Here is a 26,281-nt window from a genome sequence, read left to right on the forward strand (position 1 = left end):
AAGAGTCTGATGAAATCATTCCTTAAACTATTTCCCAATTTTCTGAGAGGTTTTTGGTCCCATTCTTGCCCACTGCAGCCAGGAGAAATAAGCTCTTGTCACAAAGTTATTGCAGCTCCTTGCAGGTGAAGCTTTACCAAACAGAAAAGCACATCTTTAAAGTGTATTAGTTCTTGGAGGGGATGAAGTGTCACACCAACAAAAGTACACATGAAATAAAAAGGAAATCAGTTAATGATTTTTATTAAATTTCAGTGTTTCATAAAATAAATATGGTTTATAATACCAAACAGTGAGAAATAAAGCACAAGCATGAAAAGCATGGTAACAAAAGTTACACTCATGACGGTGTTTAATACTTAGCACTTTAGAAACCATAAAGCCTTTAATTATTTACAAGCAGCAAACTATCTAACATAATTTACAAAGTTGCAGCAGCCTAGTCAGGGAGTCCTGGAAGGGGAAAAAACACGGAGAGACTGCACTGGAAGACCTTCACTTTGCTCTACCTACCCAGCACTTCATCCCATCCCCTAATTCCCCCTATGTACAATAACTCTCTGTACCTTCCATCATCTCCAAGGTCAATAATTACACTGGATTTAGAGCTCAGTTCCTCTCGAGGACAGGGCAGGACCTTCTGCACTCAAGAGACACAAATTCAAGTAACACTTCAAAGAAAAGTAAACATGTGCAAACCCAAGTCAGAACCTACAGGAGCTGCAGGTAATAAGTGTCAAACCCAGGGAGCAGGAGCTCGTTAGCAGATTAAATTAATTAGGGAACGGCTACAGAAACTTACTTGGGAACCAGCTGGGGCCAAGAATGAGACATGAGAGTGGTTAAAAATAAAAAATAAAAATTAAAAAAAAAAAAAAAGGAACTGCAAATATACCCTGTTACCACAGACAAAAATTTAATCTGCTGAAACACAAAGACTTTTAAGGTCATAACTCAAGATTTAATATTTCAACATGAAAAGAAATCCAAGCCATTCGACTTATTTGGGCTTTTGAAACAAATGCAAATGTCTCTGTTTAAAAATTGCTTTCAAATGAGAAAAACAAATCAATATATATTAATATATCACCCAAAATAAAAAACATAACACACTCTTCATTGTAGAGCATGCTGCTCATTCAGAATAAAGACAGGACAAAGAAAGTAGAATTACATTTCATGATGTAATAAAAACATTAAAATCTGTGATCATTAAGTGCACCATCGTACAGGAGTAGCGTGCTCAGAGTGGAAACGTTCTATACCTACCAGCATCCACCTTTATTAAAGCAAACAAATCTTTAGGACACTACCTGAAACTGAAATCAGTAATCACTGGGCTCCATTCAGCTTGCCTTAAGTTTCAGTCAGGCACATTCCAGTAGTAGCACCTGTTATGCCTCTTCATGATTGTATTCCAGAGATCTTTATATCTGTGAACCATTTTTTATGTATATATTTTTTTAGAAAAAGACTGGCTTTTGCAATCTTTGCAATGCTTATCCTACACAGATCCTGCAAGTAAACTCTGTTCTGAGCAGCACAAGGTGGGGCTTTTTATCAGAAATCTGAGAGATGGACTTACGTTGGCAGTAGATACAGTACAACAACTGGATGTATTCAACAGTTCCTCAAAAAGGTCTGAAAGGAAGATTTCCCTAAAGACTGTTTAAAAAACCAAACCAAACCCAAAGCACTTCACCCCAGATCTGTTCAATCCTTCTACCCAAGTTCGGAGCTTGCCAACTTTTAAGAATGCCAGGAAAAAAGAGGGAATGAGGTGGAGAGGAAAGAGAATTAAATTATTCCCAATTTGTACCGATGAAAAGCTTCAAGTAAAAGGAAATCCACTTGTTCAAGATCTTGCTACATGCACAGTCCCTCATCAGCTGAAAGCCACAGTAGTTAGCATTGGGTGTAACAGCAGATTGATCATTCATAAAAAAACACTGGCAACGTTCCTTCATCCTCAAGAACTTGCATCCACGGTTCTCTGTCCCGAAGCTTCTTAAAAAATGTCTATGGTACTGCACATTTCAGACCAAACTGGAGGAAAATGGTAAACATGTCTTCTGTCAATGCAAATCCCAGTGAGCCAACCTTCTCCCCAGGGGCTGGGTGTCATTTCCGAGTCTGGCTCTTCTTTGGCACCGCGGGTCGCTTGGCTTGCCACAAGTGGTTGTGGATGGTGAGGGCATCCACGCTCACTGACATGGTTTTGGCTGGGATCACGTTAAACTGTTTTCTGTCCGAGCTGTACTTATAGAGTTTATCAATCATTTTCTTGGTGATGCTCTTTGGCCCTGTCCCAGTCAGCTTGTAGATCTCCTCCGTGTCGGGGTAGTAGCAGTAAAGTGCTCGGAACTGGCAGCCGGCGTCGCGGAACAAGATGATGTAGTGGTTGGCATCACATTTCTCCAGTTCCTGCAGCAAAGACAACCAGGCACAGTGTAGGAATGCATTTCCCACACTCAGCAAGTGTTTCCAAACAGGGAAAGAGTTTCAGTTTACCTCTAGAGATTTTAGGAAGTTTACTTAGATTTTTCCATCCCCTCCTGAGCCAGTGATTGGCTCAGCACCAGCACAAGAGCATGGATTGGGCTCTGAGAGTGTAACTCAAAGCCTCTTGGTGATCTGATTGGCAGCAAGCCAGATTATCCCTCCTAAAACATTCAGTATTTAGGAAGGGGCCCAAAGGAGGGACTTTTTGGAGTGTTTTAGCAGGTGTCTGAGGTGCAGCTTGTCCTTCGTTTTCTGTAACATTTGTTATTTTGTTATTTTTCTTTAAAAACCTTTTGTTTTACAAAACACCTCTGAAGAGCAGCATCACTGAAATTAATTTTAGCCACTTCTCTGCAAAGGCTGGACCCTCAGAAATTGATACATTTACATGTAGTTCATTACACTCCGACCACCTGCTAACCTGTATCAGTACAGGGGCTGTTCACAGGGAGAATCATGCCAAGCTTTCAGCTGAATAGTTGTTCCTCTTAACATAATTTTCTCTTTATAAACCCAAAAGCAGAACTCTAAATACAGGATTGTGTTTTCCCACATGGAAAGCAAAAAAAAAAAAAAAAAAAAAAAAAAAAAAAAAGCTCTATACACCCACGTTTTAGGAAATGGAATTCGTACAATATATACTAATATATACTATATATCAGTGGGATTATGAAATCAGCATTACAGACCCATGCAATTGAGAGTGCATTAATAAATTCAATGTTTACCTCTAATATTGAGTTCTTATGTGGTTCATTCACTTTTCCAGCAAGACAGCAGTGAGATATAGCATTGTGAATAATAGGTTTGTTGGATTTGCTGCTGGGCTCCTTAAATAATTTTGGACCTAACGAAGATAAATAAGTCAAAATTATCTGCCTGACATTCATGAACACTAAGATTTTCATCCAAAGTGAAATTAAAAAAAAATCTCATTATTTTTCTAGAATGACTTACTTTTAGAGATAAACAGAACAAAACACACCCAACAATTTCTCAAAAATAACATGAAACACATCACAGGTTTTCCTGACCTGGTATTCACAATAAATGAATAAAACAAACTAAAGAGAAGCAAACTAAACTAAACCAAAGCAGGCACCTGTGTATTCTGCAACTGAAGCAATAGAAGATGCTGTGGAAGCATTCTCCCAGTCTCTCTCTGTGTTTCTGCTGGGATTTCTGCTCAGGATGGGTAAGGATTCCATTGATTCAACCCTGGGAGGGGAACAAATAAAAAATTATATGCCAAGATTTTGGGGTTTGGCCCTGTAATTTCACATATCATGTCCCTGAAAGGAGCAGATTATTCTCTCTTATCCTCCCCAGAACAGTCAGATTCTTGCTAGAAACCAAAGCAAACCTCTGACTCCTCTGGGAGAAAATTAAAAAAAAAAATAAAAATTGCAAGTTTGTACAGAATACTGCAGTTAGCAGCCACATAAATCAGATGAATTCAGCAGTGCTGACTGTGCTCCTCTGGCAGTGAGGTGAAGCAAACAGCACTGAAGTCCAAAACTGTTTCATCCCCCCAAGACCAGAGAAACCCAAGAGAACAAGGCTGTACCTCTGTGAGGGAGTGCCACCAGAGTGAACACTTTCGGGCTCAGTTGTTGCTGCTGAGGCCAAAGACAGACTGGAACCAGACTGAGCACTGCTCAAATTATCAGCTGCAAAACAGGAGAGAAAATGTCACACACATTTGGTTACAGCAGATTTCAAACTCAGGGAGAGCCAACAAATCCAGATTCTTACGTGTAGAAGAACACTTTGTGCCTGAATCACTGTAAGATTCCTCACGATGGACCGACTTTGGCCTGGGCTTTTTGGGCTTGGATTTGGGCTTCCCAAGGCCTTGCTCCTCCAAAATTTGCTGCTGTTTTTTCCTTAGATATTCCTGCTTGATGAGTTCTCGCCGAGCCTTCTCCTCCTCTTTCCGTATCCGGTCCTCCTCAGCTTTGCGGCTGCCAAGCAAACACAAGATCAGTGCATTCAGCATGGAACAACTTCCTCAGCTGAAAATAAAGGGAAATAAATTTTTTTCTGTGCATCATTACCGAGCTTCATCCCTTTTCTGTTCCACCTCAGCCTCCAGCTGCTGCTTCCTCAGCCGAGCCTCCTCGGCCTTGCGCTGCTGTTTCAGAAGGAACGCCGCGCGTTTTTTGGCCAGCTCATCCTCTGCCTTCTGTTCATCCTGCAAAATCCAAAGGGATGGAGACTTTAAGGAATAGTGGACAATATATTAAGCTGGACATCACAGGATTGCTGATGATTCCAGGAAAATTTGAAGAATAACTATTACTTTTGGAAATCTTTACAGTTTTAGAATCGATGAGTGTAAATCAAAACCCCTTATTGCTCGAGAAAAAATTAAGAGACAGTTTTAGTGTTCCCTTAAGTTTGTCAGGAGAAAAAAAGGGGCTCATCTTACTCTGACTTGTTTTTAAATATCTTTAATCATGATAAAACCTTCTAGACCTGCAAAGTACAATGTAACTATGATGTGGGGCAGGATGGACACCACAAATAATCCCAGTGCAATGACAACCAGTCAGAATTAATCACATTAGAAAGACCTCGAAAGTTAAATTCTCCGAGACTGAGATTAATTTGACTTTCTTGAAAGAGAAATTAAAAGTATCATCATGTTAGCACATTTGCAGTAATGACAATAATCATTGCTAAGCACAAATTAAGACACTAAATGTTTTGAGAACGGCTATCTCTCTTTTTCCAAAAGTAATTGTTTTCCAGTGCAACTTTTTTGTATCCAAATATTGCAGCCAATGAGGGTTGTGCTCCATCAGGAGACCGGGAAACACCAGTTCTAATGCTGGGTGAGTGTGTAACACGAGCTAAAGAGAGAAAGGTAACACATTTACCTTGAAGAAAAAACCCACACCAGACTTCTGATCACCTTCACTAATCATATCCGTGCAGCTATCCTGGTTTTCAAGTTCTCCTTCATCTGGAGCTTTTAAGTCAGACAAATCTACTTCAATGAGATTAGCCTTGCTTCTCAGGGGCTCATCCACTGGGACATTTTCTTTTCCTGAGCCATCAGAAGAATTCAACCCTGCTTCCTTGAAGCTGTTATTCACCTCTTTGCTCATTTCAGACAGAATATTTGCATCTTTGGAGGTGGAGAGAACAAGTGCCCTTTGATTGCTCTCATCATGAAGTCTATAGGTATCAAAGAAACACTTCTCTTGAGAACCACTTCCAGGATCAGGACTGCTTTCCAATCCCACTTCCGTGGGCGTCTTTGCCAAGCTATTGGGTGGGAAAGGTCTCAAATGTGGGAGGTTTTCTAGGCTGGGAGTTGGGGTTTTAACACGTGTTGAATTCTGCTGCCTGTCCTTAGGGACTTTCAGCTCTGAGGGCCTTCCTGGGCGGGGGGTCCTCCCCTGGCCGAGCCGCGGCGGTTTCCGCAGGCTGTTCATTCCAGTTGGAGACAGGGGCTCAACAAAATGAATCGAAGGTTTCACCTTTTGGTCCTGAGAGTTACTTCTGGTTCCTGGGGATGGCACTGTTGGAGATTTCATGAGCAGCTCCTGCTGCTGGGAAATCTTTAAGATGGCCTGCTGCAGGGTGCTGATTGTTTCATTCAGCTTCTCAATAGAAAGATCACATTCATTTATATCTGCTTCAGTCACGTTGTCTTCTAGGAGGGCAACAGAAATAATTTTACTTTTTTCCAAATCGTGTAGGGCAGCAGGGTCTTTTGCTTTGTGTTGCTCAGCAAAAGCCAGGCTCTCCTGCATTTTTACTTTTGCTACTTCTTGAGAATCACTGAGCAGTTCTTCTCTCTCCTCCTCTTTCACAAGAAACTCCTCAGATTTGGAACCCAAAGAAACTTCATCTAAATCTTCCCCATTGTGCCGAGAATATTCTTTTCCAAAATGTTCTGGTTTAAGAGGTTGGGGACCATCAGGAGATTTCCCTTTTTTAACAACATGCAGGAAAGCTGCCTTGCCCAATTTTAGTCTCTGCCTTGCTGATAAGGCTTCCATCTTCTTCTTCTGAGCCTCTATGGCCCTGCGTTTCTCTTCCAGCTGCATGTGGAGCTGCACCAGCTCCGAAGCTAAAAGATTCACATTGTCTTTGTTCTGCCTGTTGGGGCTCTGTTCTCGCTTTTGTTTCCACGTGGTCAGTGGTGCTGGGCAGCTTTCTGACCCATCTGGGGTGGTTTTTTGGGAACTGCTCGTGCTGGACTTGGTCTCGTAGCTGTTGAGCCTCTGCAGCTTCCTCTCAGCAAAGCTGGTCATGCGGACACTGCCGCTGGCCATGGACACGCTGCTCACCTGGGAAATGGTGCTCAGGCACGGGCTGGAGCGGCCACTGGCATCATCCTTGTCCTCGTGCTCCTTCACCTTCATATCCTCCTGCAGCTTGGCAGATTCCTCCTCACCAATGTATTTAGCGACTATAGGGTGGTTGTCCATGGCCACCAAATCCTGGTCAGCATCTTCCATGTCCAAGAGATCCGGCTCTGAGTCCTGTCTCACCATAGTCCAGGTTGTATCCTGAACGTGCAAGTTGAGACCTTTCCCATAACTCACACTCACTTTACTTGTTACCTCATCGTCAGGTTTAGCAGCATGAAGAAAGAATCCTCCAGTGGATAGCTCCTGAGAGGAAGGATCTAAACTGCTACTAGCCAAAGGTCTGGCAGCTTCTACACCTGCTTCCCCCAGGGCCACTGCATCTCCAGAACTGGGATCTGCAACTGGAGTGAAATCAGAGCTAGAAATTGGAGTAAAAGTCCTATTGAGGTCATGCTCACCATGACTGCTCGTCGCTTTCTTGCGGAGCAAAGACAAGTGTCCTTCATTTAACCTCTTTGTTACAAAACTCCTCTGCTTCCCCTCCCCACACTCATCCTCTTTATTGATGACCTGTTTTTCCTTGGCTGGTTTCAGGACCGCAGGCATTAAAGGCTCCAGGTAAAAACTCTCAGGTTTGCTGTCGGTAGGGTCGCTGCTTGTTTTTGGTGACCACGCTGTGGCCACTATGCTGGGCACCCTGGCTGCTGCATTCTGCACCTCAGGGTCACCACGGTTTGGCCTTTCTTCAGATCTGATGATTGCAATGAGCTCTTCATCTTCATCCTCCATTTCTACATTGTTCAGCAAGCTCTTCCCGTTGGCTTTCACCGATGGAGGGTGGGGCTGATTTTTGGGGGTTACATTGACAATGTTGGAAGCAAGACTGTCCTTGCTGATGGATCTGGCCAGGCTAATGCTGTCACCAGAGCCAGGGTCCACATCAGTACTGGCAGAATGATGAAGGGCAAATGGTGTTGGCTGAGACAGAGGCCTAGAAAAGATAAGAAGAATCTACTGACACTCAAGCATGACAAGGTACAATTTGTTGAAATAAAGACCATGATACAGACAGCTAAAATTGTTGCTTTATTTTAAAAATGCATCCTGTATCACAGGTGACCAGCAATACCAAGCAGCAACTTCAGACACTTCCATTTTGAACAGCACCTCCTGAAAATCACATCTGACGTATTTTCAATTGCAAATCTAAAATCAGTCAGCTCTGAAAGTGCACATAAAGAGAAAACAAAATTAAGTGACTGTCAGTGCAGTTCTATGGCAGTGATACCTCATTACCACAATCAAATTGTCACAGTATCACTTCCTCAAGCAATGCTGTAATAAATAAATAAATGCCTCCCTTACCTGGGTTTCCTGTCTGGCCATGCCAGAACTGCCCCTCGTGGCTGCCCATCGACACGGGTCAGAGAATTCGAACGGTGCCGATGGCCTGAAATGGTTTTTAATTGATAATAGTTTAGGAATGGCCTTTAAACCAGCATTTTTACTTCATTTAATATCGAATATAGAAACAGAATCAACTCCTTCCCCAACAGATGGCAGCAGAAAACAGATTTCCTGCAGCTGCCACCAGACAGTCAAAGCCTGAAAAAAATTAAAATCCACTAAGTTTCTTAAAAGCTCTTTAAGATTTACTCAAACTCAACATGTTCACCCACTTGTGTTACTGCAGTTTAATTCAATTCTAAATAATTTCTATAAATTAACTTATATTTTAATTAATTATTTTATAGACATTGACAGTCATTGCCTGTTGAAAGGTGAATTCAAGGCAGACTTACCAGGGCTCTCTTCTCCCTGTAAAGATTTTTGTTGCTTTTGCCTCAAAGGCAGCAGTGGGTGGGAAGGGCTGAAGGCAGGGCTTCCTCCTTTGCCACTAATTCAAAAAAGCAAGAACTCATTACTACAAAGAATTTTTTTTCTATAATCAGAAAAAAAAATCAAATTGTGAAGTTACACTGATAAGTTACCCTCATCCTCTTTAAAATGTAATACCATTAATTTTTAAGTAGTTCCTTAAAGAGAAGTTTTTCACATTTCACATTTTCAGAACACAAAAGTAAACCTACTACCTGAAATTAAACTATGTTTCTAAACACTGTGGATTTAAGACATCACTTATGTAAATAGTAAACTCAAGACAAAGTAAAGGCTGAAATAACTTAGAGGTCACCATGAAATTTATGTCAGCTGAAAACTCTTTTCATTAAGTGTCCTGCACATCAGATCATGCTGAAGTTTGTTTCCACAGAACCCCAGAATGGTTTGAGTTGGAAAGGATCCTAAAGACCATCCAGTTCCATGGACAGGGATACCGTCCACAAGAGCAGCTTGCTCTAAGCAAGTCCCTGTCCAGCACTGGAGCCCCTTTAGGTCACTCAGTTTGTGGCAAAATGACAACATTCAGCAGCACAAATCCCCAGGTTATCCAAAGAGAGGCAGAAACATGAAGACAGACTCACAGGTAGTCAGGCTCCTCGGGGTGCAGGTAGTACCTGCTGCAGGCCTCAGGGGCTGCCTGGGCTGGAGGCTGCAGCTCTGCTGGGCTGGGGCTGGCAGGAGTGGCCAGGAAACTGCGCTTGGTGGCGTTGGAAATGGGGACGGGGGGCCGGCTGCTCTTCTGCTGCATCACTGCCTTGACTGGGCACAAAGGGACAGCATCAACACCACTCACAGTGGCCAGGGAGGGAGCAGGACAGGACAGGAAGTTCTCACATAGCAGAGGGTAGAATGGGAACAGTCTACAGTGTAATCTGAAGTACAGGGCTTTATTTAAAATATCTATCTTCTAGTGAGCTTAGTGGAAGTTACAAATTAATAATTGATTAGTGGGTTTAGGGGGGAAATACCTCTTTAAAAATTATCCATCCAAAAAATTAGAACTCAAGTTGATCTAGGACTAATTTTCCTTCTACTTTACCGCTTTTCAAAGATCCCCAAGCAAGAATAAACCTTGGGTAGGAACAAAGCTTCCAAGGAAACACCATTAGGCAACAATTTCACTGCAATGTAAGTATTTTCTAAATACAACATGCTATTAGTTATCTGTGGTTACAAACTTACCATCTTTTATTTCCTGGATGTCTCTTGGTTGTACAAAGTCTGGTTTGACATTCTCAAACCACCAGAAGAGTTCTGCAATGAACACCATGACATTAGGCTGAAACGGAAAAAAAGGGATATTACACCTCACATTAGGAAACACTCGTGAATAACCCACATTTTATTGAAAAATATTTATTTTACCTTTAAAACCAAAGGAGCATACAACATGTCCTCCAAGGTGAGGTAAAAGCATTTGTTTAGGTACTCATTTGAGAACTCTCTCAAAAGCTGAATGTTATAGAGGCTGTCTGCAATTGATGTCACTTCCTTCAAACAGATATCTGGGAAAGGGAGAGAGAGGGCTGAGTAAGTTCTGGCACTGTCCCAAGGGATCACCCTTCCACACCCACCTCACAGAAACATTAAATACAGGAACTGCACAGACTCCACACCAGCACTGGATATTTACTGGCTACCAGTGACATTTCTCTACCTGCTCAGTACCAGAGGGACAGGAAAAGGAGGAAGAAAACCACAGAGAAAAGTATCAGTCCTGCATTCATTTCTGAATCCACGGGGGATTCTGTCTACCACAGGCACAGAAAAGGTAAACAAGCTACAGAGATCACACATAATGACAAAATACAAAAGCAATTAAAATCAGACATCTTGATTTGCATATAATAAAGGGTTACTCCTAGGATTCACAGTGCTGGTACCTTCTGAAAACACTCAGGAGCTCTGCAAGGTACAACATATCTGAGAATTTGAAAACCAATATAAAATGTTGATTTGCAGAAGTTAATGCAACATGGACATTGATTTATAAAGAAAAACTTTTTCTAGGGAAGAGAACTAAAGTTTTGTAATGCTCAGGAGTGACAACTTCTGCAGATTGAGAGAAACTATTTCAAAACCTAGATTTTAAAATGCCAGGTTATGCCAAGAAAAACGTGAGAATTATCAGCTAACAGTGGTGGACATGTACTCCATTTTTATGGCATTAACCGAGCTCGGTTATCTGAGCAAAGAAAGGCACATCATCTAAAACTGGAAAAGAAAGGATTCTTTTGTAGCTCAGATAATATACAGAACACAGTCTTCTAAATACAGTAAGTTAAAAAAAAAAAAAAATCCATGAGAGGTTCTTTTTTAAATGCAGATTCCATATTTGACCTGCCTCCAACCTGCCATAGTCCACTACCTATTAAATGTGCCGCATTTTTAATTTTTCATGTATTTCTAGTTCAGCTTCCAAAGCCTGAAAGCCTTTTATAAATTCCTTTTATTCCCTCAAAACCTTTATTACATACCATCCAGTTTCATTTGCTCTGGACAATAATAGTGAATCACAGCTAGAAGAGCAGCACCATCGCTACCATCCTTCATCAGATCTTCCAGCACAGGGAAATAGGGTAACTGCCTGCTGGAGAGGTGGTCCCTTCTGTAACGCACCTACAGAGACAAAACAAGGGCTCACATCATGCTGAAGAGGCAAAAAGATTAAAAAAAAAAAAAAAAAAAAAAAAAAGCAAAGAAAAGAAAAGGAATCTGTGTTAAGCCTTGAAAACTCTTTTCGCTGGATCCTTTCTGCCATTCTGCCCCAAGTCAAACCCAGCTGACAAAGTTGTGCTTTTCTCCCTGTGGAAGCCAATTCTGAAGGAAATGGTGTTTCCTTTTTAATCCTAGAATGGTTTGGGTTGGAAGGGACCTTAAAGATCATCTTAACCCATCCCCCTGCCATGGGCAGGGAACCTTCCACTAGGGCAGGTTGCCCATCTGCCATTCAGTCTCCTCCTGCCCGGGAGCAATCCATGCTGCAGGATTCCTCACTCTATTCACACGTTTTAACTTATTATAATCAATTTAACTCAAAACCCTTCCACACAGATGCATGAATGCAGCAGATCCAAAGAAAGAGACATGGGGAACTACATGAAAACATTTGAAGCTTGGGAAAAATGAAACAGAGCAAAAATAATTCTGATGGGCTGGTGGTCTCTCATACCTTACCCACACCTGTAGATTTGCTGTCGTGTCCACAGACAGCAAAGTCCTCTCAGAGAGAACCAGAACATGGCACATCTGTGTGCAACACAGGTATTGTGCAAAAATAAAAAAACCTGGCCTCTTCCAAAATAGTCAGAGAGGAGGAAGCCTTGATATCCCCAGAAAAACTCTCCTTGATTTATTACAGATCAAATTCGAGCTCTGGTGCAAACCACCCCACAGCCCTCAGGGAATTTGGAGCTGCCAAAGCCAGTCAGCTGAAGAACAAATCTTGGCATTGCTTCTTGCAAGTTTTGCAAGTTCCAGGGTTGCTGTTTCCTGAGCATCCACACACTATGGGAGGCTGTGTCTAAACTGAGCAGCAAAGCAGGTGGGAAAGCAAAAGCAAAGTGCACTGCAGGGCCTGGCAGAAACACCTGGCAGTGCTGGGAAAACATCCCTTGGACACCTCAGGGCATTGATAGCACTGGGATTGAACAGAGTCTCTTGTCTGCTGTGCAGACACACCAATCACACATTGAATCATCAGAGGAAAGCTGGGTTTTACCAACGGCATCCTACACTTCCCAAGCCAGCCTGGGAAAGCTCTACACACACACACACACACACACACACACACACTCTCCTAGGTGTCAATTTAGGATGGCACAGGCTGTGAAAAAATCTGTTCAGAGCAATGAAGATCGCTTGGAGCAATGAGAACCAGTTTCTTTTCTTTATTTTGCACATGCTATGCTAAGTTTCCCAAGGAACTCAAAGCTATCTCTGCATGCTAATGCTATTTTTTTCCTGCCCTTTTCCCAGGTGCAAATTGGGTTTTTCCCCAGCCTGGAGCACTCCACGAAGATGTAATGGAATGGGAATCATACTGTACCACACGAGCATATTCCACTGGTTCCAGCATGCAGTGCGATAGGGCATGCATCAGATCAGGCTTACACAGAGAGAAATAGTGAGATATAGGATGGTGATTATTCAAACAAGAAACAAATCAAAGGCATCAGCAACATCCATTATGCACTAGAAATGTGGTTGCTAAGTCTGGCAGAATAAGTGTGCACACCAAGGTAAACTGGTTAGCTTGAAAGGGTCAGCATTTATCCACTTAAAGTAAGCATATTAAAAAAAAAAACTTTGAGAAATTCTTTTTCAACTTTAATTCCTCCTGTAGTTAAAGTAGATACAAATACTTCTTTTCCAATAGGCTTAAATGGAATTTAAATCAACCACAGTCAATAACAAGAACTAAAATCTGTAAAGATTCCTTGTTTCTTTTGGCTTTGGTGAAAAATCCCACAAATTTATCAAAGAGGGGTTTTATGGACTTAATTTAATTCCTTATTTTTTGCTCAGCTGTTATTCTCTTAACCCTTCAGTCTTTTATACTGAAAACTCTGAATTGTTCCTTATTTGTAACCCTCCTGCCCATGCCATACAATGAATGACATTTGTATGCAATAATTGCAGAAATGGTGCTTCTGAAATAGAGATAATTCTGTATTAAAAAACCCAACCAAATAAAAATCCCAAAATAAAAAAGCACAGAATTGACAGAATTTGACAACTTTGCAAAACCTGGCAGCAAACCATTAAAATCTAAGCGGACTAGAGGTGAGACAGCCTTTGTTTACTCCTTCCTTTAATTTCAGATATTTAAAATTTTTGCTCCAGCCCACAGATCCGGTTCAAACAAAGGATTAGGAGGCTGCAGTGGGACTGAGCTCTCTGTGGGAAGGCAGAGATCATGGGGAAGCTGCCTGATCACACCTGCCTTTCCCAAGTGCTCTGCCCTTTGGAATTAACAACTGAGATAACAGCTCATCTTCCCAGAGAGAAAATGAGTAACAGCAGCTCCAGCAAGGGCAGGAGAAAGGGCATCAAAGCTAAGGAAAGCAAAGGAACAAAGGAAAATCCCTGCAAGTTGAAATAAACCCAGAAAACTCTGACAAAAGAAAACAGGATTTCTAGAAGCACAATTTTGTTTTGTTTTGGGGATTTTTTCCTTAATAGGTAGTGGAATTGGTATTCCAATTTCACACTTCAGCACAAAGAAAAATCAGTACTTTGTTCCAATGTGCAAACTGTCTTCCCTCCCTCTGTGGCAGCTCCAGGCTCCTTAACTGAGCACACAATTCCAGCAACTGTCCCTCCAAACCAGTCTGGCCAATCTCCTGCCCCACCTCAGTGAACAGCAGTGCTCTGGCTCTGACAGATTTACAAATCTGCACCAGAGCAGGTGCAGGAACAGTGTAAGAGCATTATTTAAGCACAAACATCTGAGTATCTTAACTATGGATTCCAAGATTAGGTGGCTGTTTAAGCCGCCCAGCTTTTCTCTCACCTCAGTGCTGTCATCAGTTCCTACCCACAACCAAACCCAGCAAATGCAACCATTTCAGTTGGTAAACTTCTAATTTTGTTTTTTTATTTATTGCTACTCCACCTCCCTGACTCCTGCAGTGTGGAAGCAATTCTGAGATGCTGCAAAGTGAGTATGCTGTAATGCTGTACAGTATGCAGAGAGCACGTCATGAAAACAAAGCCTGATGACCCAAAAGCTCACACAGGTGTTTTTCAAAGAGCAGCTGAGAAGCATTGGAATGGAAGCAAACACTCCGAGGGAGTTTCAAAAGCCATGATTTTGTGGATGACAACTGGTGTAAAAGTAGTTCACTTACAGGTACTAATTTCCAATACCATTTGGAAGGAGACTGCTCAGGAAGCAAGGAAAGGAACGTAGGAATAGGAAAGGAACATCAGCAAGACAAGTTAAAAGCAGTAATACTTAAATGCACTTCAGCAATAAACACTTTCATATTTCAGAGGGCTTGTAGCCTAGAAATTTAGGTTTAAAGGTACTAAAATGAGACCCAAAAGCCAATAGGGTTGAATAATTCAAGAGATCCTTTAGACCACAGATCAACTTGTAAATTAAGCAGCTCTTTTTTGCTGAAGGATATTATTTTACATAAAAGGCATATAAAAAACCTTTGCCACTAGCATGAAAATTCAACAACTGTGCCTTGTTCATAGGTCACACTTTGAGCCCTTCACCCAGCAATGCCAATTTGAGGAAAGAATAGGTTATTTATAATTTATCTTAGGTTTTTATGAAATCACAAATTGGGAGTTCAGACAGACATTATGTTGGAGAAAGACCTAATTGACACTCTCCAGAAATGAAAGTGTGCTATATTTTGCAATATTAGTGCATTGTGATATAATCAAGGGAAAAAAGCTGGAAAAAACTACAAACACACATATATAACATTTGAATGCCAAGAGTATCCTTCCTGGACAGAACCTGAATAAGTCCCTAAATACACATTAGACAAACAATCCATGCAAAAAGAATATGTCCCAAGAGCTTTCAAAATATATAACATATATTTTGTGCTGTGAAAGCTGAGTCATATTTACCCACATACAGTTGATACAGGTTATTTTAGTTGAAGCAAGTTGTTTTCATCCTACTGAAACTTAAAGGAAAGTCAGAAGATACCAGTGGGCTTCAAAGGCAAGAGAGGGCACTGATGACAGAGACAAAACAAACTGCATGCAGAAAATCTCACTTTTGAGGATTGGAGCCCTCATACCTCTCTGACAAAGAAAATACTGATATTTAAATCCATTCATCATCAACACACACTATCATAACTGAAGACAAATTTGTTTTACCTTTTGATGTCCTGGACTTTCCATTAGTTGTTGTTTTAATTTAATCTCTTTCTCTGTTATCTCTCTCATTTTAAGGTTCACCTAAAAGGGCATAGCATGGAAAATTAATTAGAATACACCTGGATATGTTTCCACAAGTGTCCTTCTTGCTCCTGTTACTTAATGGTCAATTCATGCCACAAACATAAGAAGTTCATAGAAAAACATGGTACAGCAATTTTCTAGATCAAGTCTCTATCCGCAGTAACTGAAATCACAATCCTGGGTTTGCAAGGACACATTTCCCACTGGAATGTAACTCTTGTCACTCAAAAGAATTGGAGTAACTTAACTGCTGTCCTTTCAAAAATTTCAGCACTTCTGTTAAATGTTCCATCTAGTCAGAGTTAACTCCATCCTCTTACTTAGCATGAAACAGTGTTTCATCTAAAAAAAACCACCTCATAGCTTGTTTGAAAATAAAGAATCCAATTTTGACAGTTTTTCTAAATTAGTTCCTGATTATCTTCTTTATTTTTAAATTTACCAGCTTTATTCTTCCCTAAGACAAACAAGTAGCAAAAGTAGAAAGAGATGATAGAAACACACAGGTAAGAAAGGAAGACACACATCAGAATCCGTTTTAAAAATCTGAAAGGTGACAAGAAAAGACAGGCAGGCTTCTCCCAAAGTAAAATTTACCTTGTTAATCCAGAAAACCATGGCATCCTCCAAATCATAGGGCAGTTCTTTTGAGGCACTGAATGTAGAGAAACGCTTGACACTGGCAACCACCTTCTCAATGCTGATCATTTCTACAGTGTAGGCCATCATAAGAGCATCAATCATTGCCATATGAGAACTCTGCAAGAAGAAAACAGAGAGGATTGGAAAATAAAATATCTTTTAAATAATGGCACGTTCCAACTGTATTTAAAACAAAACATTCCTAAGGTTAACGACCTAGAAATTAAGAGCTCTTCACTCCACTTCCTATTTTAAACAGCGTTAAATAAAAAGGAGTTGATGAGGTGGATTTAATTAAGCGAACCATTTTGATTGGTGCGGAGGCCAGGTCAGACTCAGACACACGTGTGTCATCGCTCTCCATGACGTAAATCCCCTTCCGAGACAGCGCCTGGATGACGGACTGGTGTCCCTGCAGAGCGGCCACCTGGTCCCCCTTGAGGATGAGGCTGCAGACGCGGCAGTAGAGCTCGCTGGAGAGCAGCAGTTTGATCACGGGCGGTTTGATGTGCTCCTGCTCGTACTGGTCGATGTAGAACGGGTCCTTCAGCTCCTCCGGGACGTTGTCTGCAACAGAGAAACAGCAATGCTGTGGTACCACTTGTCACCTAAAGTCACTGGTGATTGTCAGTGGAATTCCTGTTTTGTTTGGGGTTTATTTTGGATATTGCTGTTTAGATGACTGGTTAAAATGGGTGTCAGATGGGCAAGGTTTATCAGCATCTTCAAAGCAAAATCCCAAAGCATCCACAACAACTGGACAACTGCAAGGCTCTGTCACCAAGACTGTCTCACCAGTCTCAAAACCAAGCCACCAATTTTTTGATGAATTTTGGCAATTCTGAACAAAAAGACCAAAATATTTTACTAAAACCTTGAACATTTTACAAACCAACCAGTGAGCTGATTATCTATTTTTGTGTCAAAAGCATTAAATCAAACTATTGCAGCTTTCAGCCTTTAAATAATTCAAGCCAAGGAAGCAAAACCACTTCATTTGGATTAAGCAGGAACTTTAAACCACGTCTAAAATTGAACTTCTCCTGCCTTGGCCCAATTTCCAGACGTTGTGTTGGGATTTTATCAAACTGAATCAAGACCCTCAGTGCAGAAATTTAGAAGAAGTTAAAATTAGCAGCACAGAAAGCCTCACCCTCGCCATAAACACATTTTTACTACTCCCTAGCACAGCTCAGAGCTGGCAGGAGAGAAAGGACCTAACAACAACTAATATTCCAATCACTCTAAATATGTCCAAGACATCTCAAATCCATCCCTTGCTCTATATCCCAAAATAAATCCTTCTCCTCATATTGGGTAATCAGCCTGGAAGCTATTGATCTTTATAACAACCGGGCAGGAATAATGAGAGTCTGCAACTCCAAGAAAAATATTTTTTAGCCTCAAGTGTATTGTCTTAATAGAAGCCTGATATTTCCTAAATTTCAAACATAAAATTCTATCTAATGCTATCCAGTTACTCTGAATATCTTTCCCCAAAGTCACTTAAGCAGTTCATTTAAAATATATACATCCACACTTAAAAGAATTATTAATTTGGCAGCATATTTACTTTTGATTCAGCTCATTTCCAGAATAATTAAATTTTCCCCCTCTAAGAAACTCCTACACATATCTTTGAGCTGCAAAATAAGCTACACGGTATTTGTATACTGCAGAGCACTTGATGTTCATAAAGAAGAGGAATGGAGACAGAATGTTATTGCACGAGCCACAAGCACATCTCACTTAAATAAAAATATGCAGCAAACCCAAAACAGCTCCTGTTAGTCAGACAGACTTGGCCCTCTTTTTCAAAATGGGAAGAAAGTTTAAAAAGCTTTCTGAATTTTTTTTAAAAATAAGATAGTTATTTTTCCCTTCTGTGACATTGAATGTGACTTTCTACTGAAGATGGTTGGAAGAGACACAATAAAACTCACTGGCACTACCTAAGTAGTATTTGTTAACATGGCTGTCCATTTTTAGTGAAACACATAATAAATTCAAATATTTTTAATCTTCTTAACATTAGTCAACCTGACCTAAAATCAAAGGCTGTTGAAAGCTCATTCCAGTTAATGGCCATTTCCATTTCCAGACAGAGAACTTGAGCTTCCATTTCTAAAGACTGAGCAAAGATCCAAAAATCCAAATGCAAAGCAGCTCGTATAATTCAACATTTTAGTTCATTACAAGCACCTACACCTTTAACAACCAAAGACACGTTGCTTTGTGCTAGAATTATCTGTGAAAGGAAATAATACAAGCTCATAAAATATCCATGAAGTTGTACATCTCTGGCAGAGCATTAGCACCACTCCAAATTTTAAAGGCTTTAAAAAAAAAAAAAAAAACCACAAAGAAAATGCAAATTCCAAGAGCCTGAAATCTGAAGCACTTGGATGAAGGGTTTAGGTCCAACACCTGCTCTCCACCAGCTCCTCTGCTGGGGAACTGAGGTGATTGCCTGGAATTGGGCTGGAATGGTGAACAAAGAGCCCTGAAAATCCCTCCAAGACACCTCCTGCCTCACAATCCGGATTTTCCTCATGATCTTCCCTCCTCCACAAGGTAGAGAGACTGTGATTATTTTATAGACTGTAACCACAGCAAGGAAAAAGGTTTCTCTGCAACACTAGCATGCCCAGGAGGGAGTCAATCTATAGCACCGGGGTCTTTAGACACATTATTAACACAGGAGGGGCTGTGGGAGCCTGGTGCTCAGTCTCCCATGTGACAGGGGCAGGCAGACCTCCCACATCAATTTCTGATTAAACCAGCTCCATTTCAATGATTTTTAAAAGCCTTTTCTAGCACTAAATGGATCTAGTTCTTAGTGAGGAGATTCCATGTCACAGAAATCAATATGTTTAAAAAAAAAAACCCAAACAAACAACCCAAAACACACAAACAAAAAAAAAAAAAAAAAGAAAAAAAAAAACCAACTTGTATCCTGTCATTCAATCTGAAAGTTCAGTCAAGAAACCTGAAATCTTTTTCTTTTATATTGAAGAATCCCCTAATTTCATGTTTCTGATCTCCACATAACTGCTTAGGGACTGAATGGATTTGGATTGACCAGGATTAAGGGTTGGCCTGGGTGGGAATAACTTTTAGTACCACGATTAATAATTTGACTTCCTACTATCACAGGAAGTTATTCATCAACATTAATCCTCCCATAATTCCAACTTATTTCACTGTAAACACTTGCCCAGGTTTATTTTTTACATTAGTACATAGAACACTTCTGTCTGTCTGTCTGTCTGTGTGTCTGTCTGTCACACATAGGAACAGTCCTGTAGCTGATTTATGTCCTGAATAAAGATCCACAAAAAATTAAGATATAAAAAACACATTAAAGCTCAAGAGTGACAATACTAACTTTACTATTTCATTCAATAATATTTGATTTATCTCACACTGGACATAATGGCAATATTTGATTTATTTCACACTGGACATAATGGCAGGCACAAATAAATGAGAAATAAATGGCAGGAAAACTTGCAATGCAAACAGGATGCTGAATAAGTGTGTCATTCTGAGTTGGGAAACTTCCAAATAGAATTGAAGTTGTGTGCTCAATGCAGTTGTCTCAAATGGGGTAACACAGAACAGACAAAAAAGGGCTTTAATTGAGACGTGTCTTCAATATTTGAAATCTGCATCTGAAAGTGCAACTGAAGACACTGATCTTACTTTTCACACCTGTTAATTATCCTCTCCTGTAGCACAATGCCACAGAAAACACCTGCAGCACCCAGGCTGCTCATTCTCCTTAAAAATGACAAAATTCCCACACTGCCAGAAACCTCAGGAATAAAAGTTGTCTCTTTTAGAGCAATTACAGCCCATCAGAGTTAACCCAATGCTAATTCAAATCACACACCAAGGACACCAGGCAGCCCCTGCAATCATGGACACCTTTTCTCCCCAGTTTTTATGGATCAGACAAACCAAAGGTGTCACAGGCTTCGTGCTTGCCTCACACTACAGAATGTGCCAAAGCTCTTTTTGAAGAAAATGTCCCTGGCTTTCCAAGCCCCAGTTTCTATCAGCATCTCTTCCAACAGCTTCTTTCCATGACCTATAACTGAACTTAGAGGTTAGAAAAGTTCTGTTCATTAAAATTTGAGGTTTTACACGTTTATGCCTTGGATTTTGGAAAAAAAAAATCAACATGAAAAATTAACTTCTGAGAAATTAACACCTAAGCTGTAGCTACAAAAATTTCTGCTTGAGCAGTTTAACAAATTAAAGGAAACCAAATTAAATCATGTCCTTAATTTTTGCTTATAAAGAAGCCTCCAACACATTGAGCCATTCTTTTGGTCTGTTCCACGGTATCAATGAGTTCTAATATCTCAAAAACTGTCAGTTCTGAGTATAAATCATCAAGCACAAAATCTTTGAGAGCATTACAAAAATAACTCTCAACAACTGTCAGAGAGACAATTATTGCCAGACTCTCCTTGCTTCAGGGGAGGGAGCATTTCTTTATCATCTCACTTACAAAAACCTGTTCAAAGACAACCACCTGATTATGACTTGATAAAGAAAAATACAGCAATTTGAACAAATTTGACTTATCCCTTGAAGTGACGGGGTGGATCCACCACAGATGTTATTTTACCTCCAGAAGCACGAAGAACTGGTTTCACATGGAAAGGGAGCCAAGCTGTCCTGGTAAACAGCACAAAGCTTATTCAAATTCTGAGTAGGATTTCGTTAGTATCACAGTATCTGTTCCCAGAATTATTCAGCACTGGGTGAATGTCCAAGCTGAGCACAAACTCCACCTTCTCAGCACTAAGACCACCAGAATGTAAACATTTTGTGTCGGTTCTCATTACAGCACTGAATTCTAAAGCCTGTAAGTGATCTGTAATAGGACACATGAAAATTTACATACAACAGGCAGGAAAACCCCAAGCTAAAGGCTTTGCAAACTGCTGGGAGAGTGACTGCACTTATTACCATATCTTTTGATCAAGGATAAAGCCACAATCCTGGATAAAGCAGAAGAGACAAAATAATAATTATGGAATCCCTCACCCCTGTAAACTTCACACAATAATACTTCAGTGTTTATCAAACAGGTGCTATTAAAGAAACAAACGTTTAACTGTTAATATTTGCTAAACATAACAGCTTTCTTAAAAGGATTGTTACTACCAACCTGAGAAGAAAGCTGACAAAAGACAAGCAGGGAATCCAGGGATTTAGGGAGTTTAGCCCAGGAAAGATCCTCACATTGCTTCTACCGACTGTGAGGAGCTATTGCATCACTGTAAAACCTTATTTAGCAACTAAGTTCTAAGTATTCAAAGACCAAATAAACCCAAAGTTGCATTTATACTTCAATGCATTCCATTAGTCCTTGGCTTTCCTGCCTGCATCTTGCCAAAGGTTTCAGGCTACTGTCAGCATTAAGTCTGGAAACTATGTAAAGCTCCTAGCCCTGATAAATAAGTAAAACCCATCAGATCCCTTTTGAAAATCTGAATTTTGCAAGCTGTTTGCAAGCTGAACAATATTTACTATAGAAAGGGTTGCAAAGAACCCACTGATCACAGCAAACTGCAACACTGAGACACTTTCCATATCCTTCAATACCTAAATTTTAGTATTATAGCCATGATGATGGAAAACATAATTTCTACACATAAATTAGTGCCACATTAAATCTGCTGGGAAATCAGGATTTTTCCTTGTCATTGTCCATTTTCCCAAGTGGTACCAAATAAAACCATCCTGAGTTTGTTCTTTCCAACTGCTCAGAGCCTGAGGGGCCAGTGGGGCTGGAGGGGCAGGTCCACTTCCCACTGCTCTGCGTGGCCTCATTCCTGCCTGGCAATCTGGATCATTCCAAGCACTGTGGAAAAGTGATCTCCCCATGGAGGGCTTGCCAAGCCTCCCCAGCCCTCCCACGCTCACCCTCTGGGAGCTGAAGTTCCCCACACTCAGTGGCAGCTTTGCTCCTCAACTCTTTAAACATTAGGAATTAGAATGCCCTGAAGTGGCCGTTTGGTTCTCATCAAAGTTTGAGCACAAAAAATACTAATTCTGGTCTAATTAAAGTCCATTTTCTCAAACCACTGTCTCAGCTGAAGGGATTTAGAATCTTTCCAGGGTACAGAGGGTTTCCAGATGTGCTCAGAGTGAGAGTGATCCATCTGTAAGGACTCCCAGGTTTATTTGGGGAGATGGATGACAGTGAATGGAGCAAGAGGTTCCCTCATGACATCCTTCCCCTCTGCTTTCTGGAATTCAGACAAACAGTTGTAGGACCTCCCTCTGGAGCCCATCTGTGCCAGCCAGGCATCCAGCACAGCCAGGAGCTGCAGGTTTCCAGGAACAAACCATCCAGCCCAATTCCTGTGCAAGAAGAGGAGTTGTCTGGCAGTGTTTGTGTAGCTGCTCAGTTGTTTGGCTATCAAAATTCTCTTTTCATGGCCAGAAGTTGATTTAAAAAAAAAAAAAGAGGGCTGCATCATCTTGCATCATCAAATAAAACAAAGCCCAAACTAGGACTTCAAATTATTTGTCATGCATGCTCCCAGTGATTTGTCCTTGAGGGAAAAAAAAAAACAAACCAAAGGATGAAGAATTTTCCTATTTCAATGTCAGCTTAGAAGTTGAGAATTCAAATATCCTTTACAGCAAAAAGAAAATACAGTTGCAGGTAGAACCTGCAGAGATGAATGACTTTCACTAACAGTCTACTCCAGCATCAAATCCCTGCTCTTGACCCTTTCCACTCTTCACCAAAAGCTCAGTCTTACCCAGATAAAAATGAAATGCACCAGAATTTGGAGGATTAAGGCACAAAATTATGTCAACTCTTAAATCAAATCCAAATCTAACATTAAAAAAAAATATATATTCATTCACTTGAAGGCAGTTATGGAAGCCTTATCAGCTAAGATTTAATTCAGAACAGAGGTGTTTAATATTACAAACAGATAAGCATTTTTTTACCAAGTTAACCAGAAATGTCTAAAATAATAAAGTGTCCTCAAACCCCTTAATCTGCATAGTGAGATTTTAAATAATAAAATCACAACTGACTGTAGCTGCCCAAGACTCACTGAACAACATCCAGTACCTTAAGATTAAAACACAGCTCTGAGAGATGACAAGTAATGTGTTAAATTCAAGTGTTATTCAAAATTATAATCACACAGGAAACCTTCTTAAACCCATCTCTCTATGAATTAAAGAGGCTTATAAATTTCTAGGGATTGTGCAATGCTATTCCAGCAGTAATGGCTAACATGTGACAGCGACTTGCAGGAGCCATTTCAAAAATCAAACTACATTTCCACAGGCCACAGTCCTGCAAAGACACACACAGACACCAATCCTCACTCACTGGGGAAAAAAACCGACTTTTTTTCCTATTTTTTGTGGCATTTAAATGTTGTTATTTGTAATCTGAACAAGCCTAAATGCAAGGAGAATAACTGGCAGAGGCTGCTGCAGCCAGAGCTCCCAATTCTGCCATGGGAAAAGCTGTTTCTTTTTAGCTTTTAGCCACAGGAAAGCCAAATACTTTTACAACCTGTGTTGTCAGGAGCATAAACAGAGTTGCCATTAAGCAATTAACTGGTCCAAGAGGTTCAGACAGAACCCTGAGTGCTGGGGCAGACACCACCCAGCAGCAGCACGAGGCCACAGAGCTCTGCAGCGTAGGAGCCGTGCCAGTCCCTTCCCATTTCGGATCAGCTTTCCTCCGAAACAAAGTCACAATATAAATAGTGCATCCCCAGGTCTGGAACAGCCCTTTTATCGTGGATGGCTAAAAAGTTTCAGGAAACGTTACAAACAATTCCAGTAACTGAGAAATATTTACATCAGGAAGTGCCTGTTCTGTTCTTTTAAGTTATCAATGTTCCACTGACACCCTCCCCAAATTCCCACATTTTCAGACATCAGCTGATCCGTGGGGGGTTTTTTGCCTCTTGTTGCTTACAACAAAATACATTAAACACTGTAAACCCTGTGAGGTTTTTTTTGCCCACAGTCACCAAGATGAGGGGGACACTGACAGGGCTGGAAATGTTGAAAAATAATTTATAAAAATAATTTATAAAAAATATTCCTGTGAAGATTAATATTTAATGGCAGGAATGGACCACTTTTCTTCAGCCTTGTCACCAAGTAAGCCAGTGCTAATCCATTAAGCATATTATGAGTTTGGAGAATTAGACTTAGATTAACAGGGCCACCTCATTTTCCAAAACAAGCCTCTATACATGTTTTTAGTATATCTTTTGTTCTGGATAAAACAGACCCATGCAATACTTTGCATCCTATTTCTTCATAATGAAGCTACTTAAACTCGAGGTGTATCTTGTACGTTGAGACAGATCTAGTTCAAAACAAAAAAGCATATTTCAACAGCTGCCAGGAAAAAACTGTACAAATATACTCCAAGAATATTTATTTTTCCACGTTTGACAGTAAAAGTTTATGACAATGTGAGGGAAGAAAGAACTCCTCTATCCCCTACAACCTGCTCTCTAATGTCACAGCACCCAAACTACATCTGCTCATTCAACATTCCTTTCCATAACAAAAACGTTGCTGAACATAAATGGATTATTTTTTAGAACATTTGGGATGTAAAACCACAATCTGACAGAAAAAAAGAAGTCCTAACTGAGCATACAAAGGGTATCAAGGGCCCAACATCTGTTGGACAAGACAACCAGACAAGGAAGAACCTAAAGCCTGGAGGGAGCTGGGGCCTGCAGGCAGTGACATAAAGCTCTGTGGAACAAAGTCTGCTTAGCTCAAGCAAGGATTTAAACATTTTGAGGCAGGAAATTCTTGCCAAGCACCATCTGGGAGCGTTCACCATTAGGTTTGCTGATTCAGGGCATCTCATACAGTCCCGTTATTCCTGTTTAAGGTACCAGCAAAGACAGAGTATTACAAGAGAACAGGCTGCCATATTATTGATATTTAAAACAAAGCCAAATTTAATTACTCCTGAAACAGCAGGGGAGGCAGAAAAAGCAAGAACAAAATCAAGAATGACTTCATGATAGAGGTGATCTTACCTATTCCGTAGGCTTTAGCACAGATCCATTGTAGATTAGCAGCTATTTTTGCTCTGGCTGAATCATAGAGCTCCAAAGGGACAATCTCAACTGCACTATCTGTCAGAGCATCCATTTTTCTTCTGGTACTATCTCCACCCGCACAAACATCAACATCCACCATCTAAAACAAAAACAAAAGGCAGAGACTTTTACACGAGCCGACGATTCTAAAGCCACACAGGAGAGAGGGGCTGGCCGGGCTGCACACAACAGGCCCGACATCCTTCGGGATTTCCATCGAGAGGGCTGATGTAGCGATTCCAAACCCACTCGGAAATCAAAAGGCATCGGAGCCCGGGGCGAGCATCCCTTTTTGTCAAGGGCAGGGCCTGGCTCGGCGAGCCCCCGGGCCGAGGCAGCGGAGAAAGGCGCAGCCCCCGTCACCTGCCGATGGGATAAAGGAAGGATGGGGCTCTCCCGAACAATGCGGGCAGGTACCGCCGCCCCCTCCCCGCCCGCGGGGCCGCGCCGGGGCCGGGGCAGAGCCGGGGCAGCACCTGCGGCTCCTTCCCCCGCCTCGCCCCCGAGAAGCAGCACAGGCTCCGTGCCCGCACGCCCATGGCCGGGCCGAGCAGCGCCGGGGGCCGGCGGCGCCCCCTCCCCGCATCCCCGCCCCACCCGGGCGGAGGAGGAGGCGGCGGCGGCGAGGGCGGGGGAGGCGGGGGGCGCAGCCCACCCGGCGCCGGCTCCGCGCAGGCCCCCGCCGAGCCCCCGCCGCCGCCGCTCCCCCCCGCCCGCCGCGGCCTGCAGGCCCCGCCGCCTCACCTTGCCGCGCTACCGCTGCCTCATCCCCGGCGCGGGAAGGGGGCACGGCGGTGCCCGGAGCCCCGGCGGGGCGGGGATGGGGAGGCTCGG

At 41.5% G+C, this 26,281-nt stretch overlaps 1 protein-coding gene across 2 annotated transcripts; it reads right to left on the reverse strand.

Annotated features, from left to right (window-relative positions):
• Positions 1 to 262: 262 nt before the first annotated feature.
• CAMSAP1 (calmodulin regulated spectrin associated protein 1) lies at positions 263 to 26,281 on the reverse strand. 2 transcript variants are annotated; one of them, XM_083875930.1, is made up of 18 exons: positions 26,192 to 26,281; positions 25,385 to 25,547; positions 16,615 to 16,877; positions 16,266 to 16,427; positions 15,585 to 15,665; positions 11,210 to 11,351; positions 10,098 to 10,237; positions 9,915 to 10,011; positions 9,314 to 9,491; positions 8,633 to 8,727; positions 8,196 to 8,280; positions 5,991 to 7,821; positions 4,560 to 4,696; positions 4,258 to 4,466; positions 4,070 to 4,172; positions 3,605 to 3,720; positions 3,231 to 3,349; positions 263 to 2,424 (listed from the first exon to the last, which is right to left on the reverse strand). In XM_083875930.1, exons 2-18 carry the CDS (start codon positions 25,545 to 25,547, stop codon positions 2,122 to 2,124), a joined length of 4,224 nt encoding a protein of 1,407 aa, XP_083732056.1. In that variant the 5' UTR covers positions 26,192 to 26,281; the 3' UTR covers positions 263 to 2,121. The 2 variants fall into 2 exon arrangements, with proteins under 2 accessions (XP_083732056.1, XP_083732055.1); XM_083875929.1 differs by having other exon boundaries at positions 5,385 to 7,821.

The sequence above is a fragment of the Zosterops lateralis genome, assembly GCF_965231275.1.
Source record: "Zosterops lateralis genome assembly, chromosome: 20".
NCBI classification, from domain to species: Eukaryota; Metazoa; Chordata; class Aves; order Passeriformes; family Zosteropidae; genus Zosterops; species Zosterops lateralis.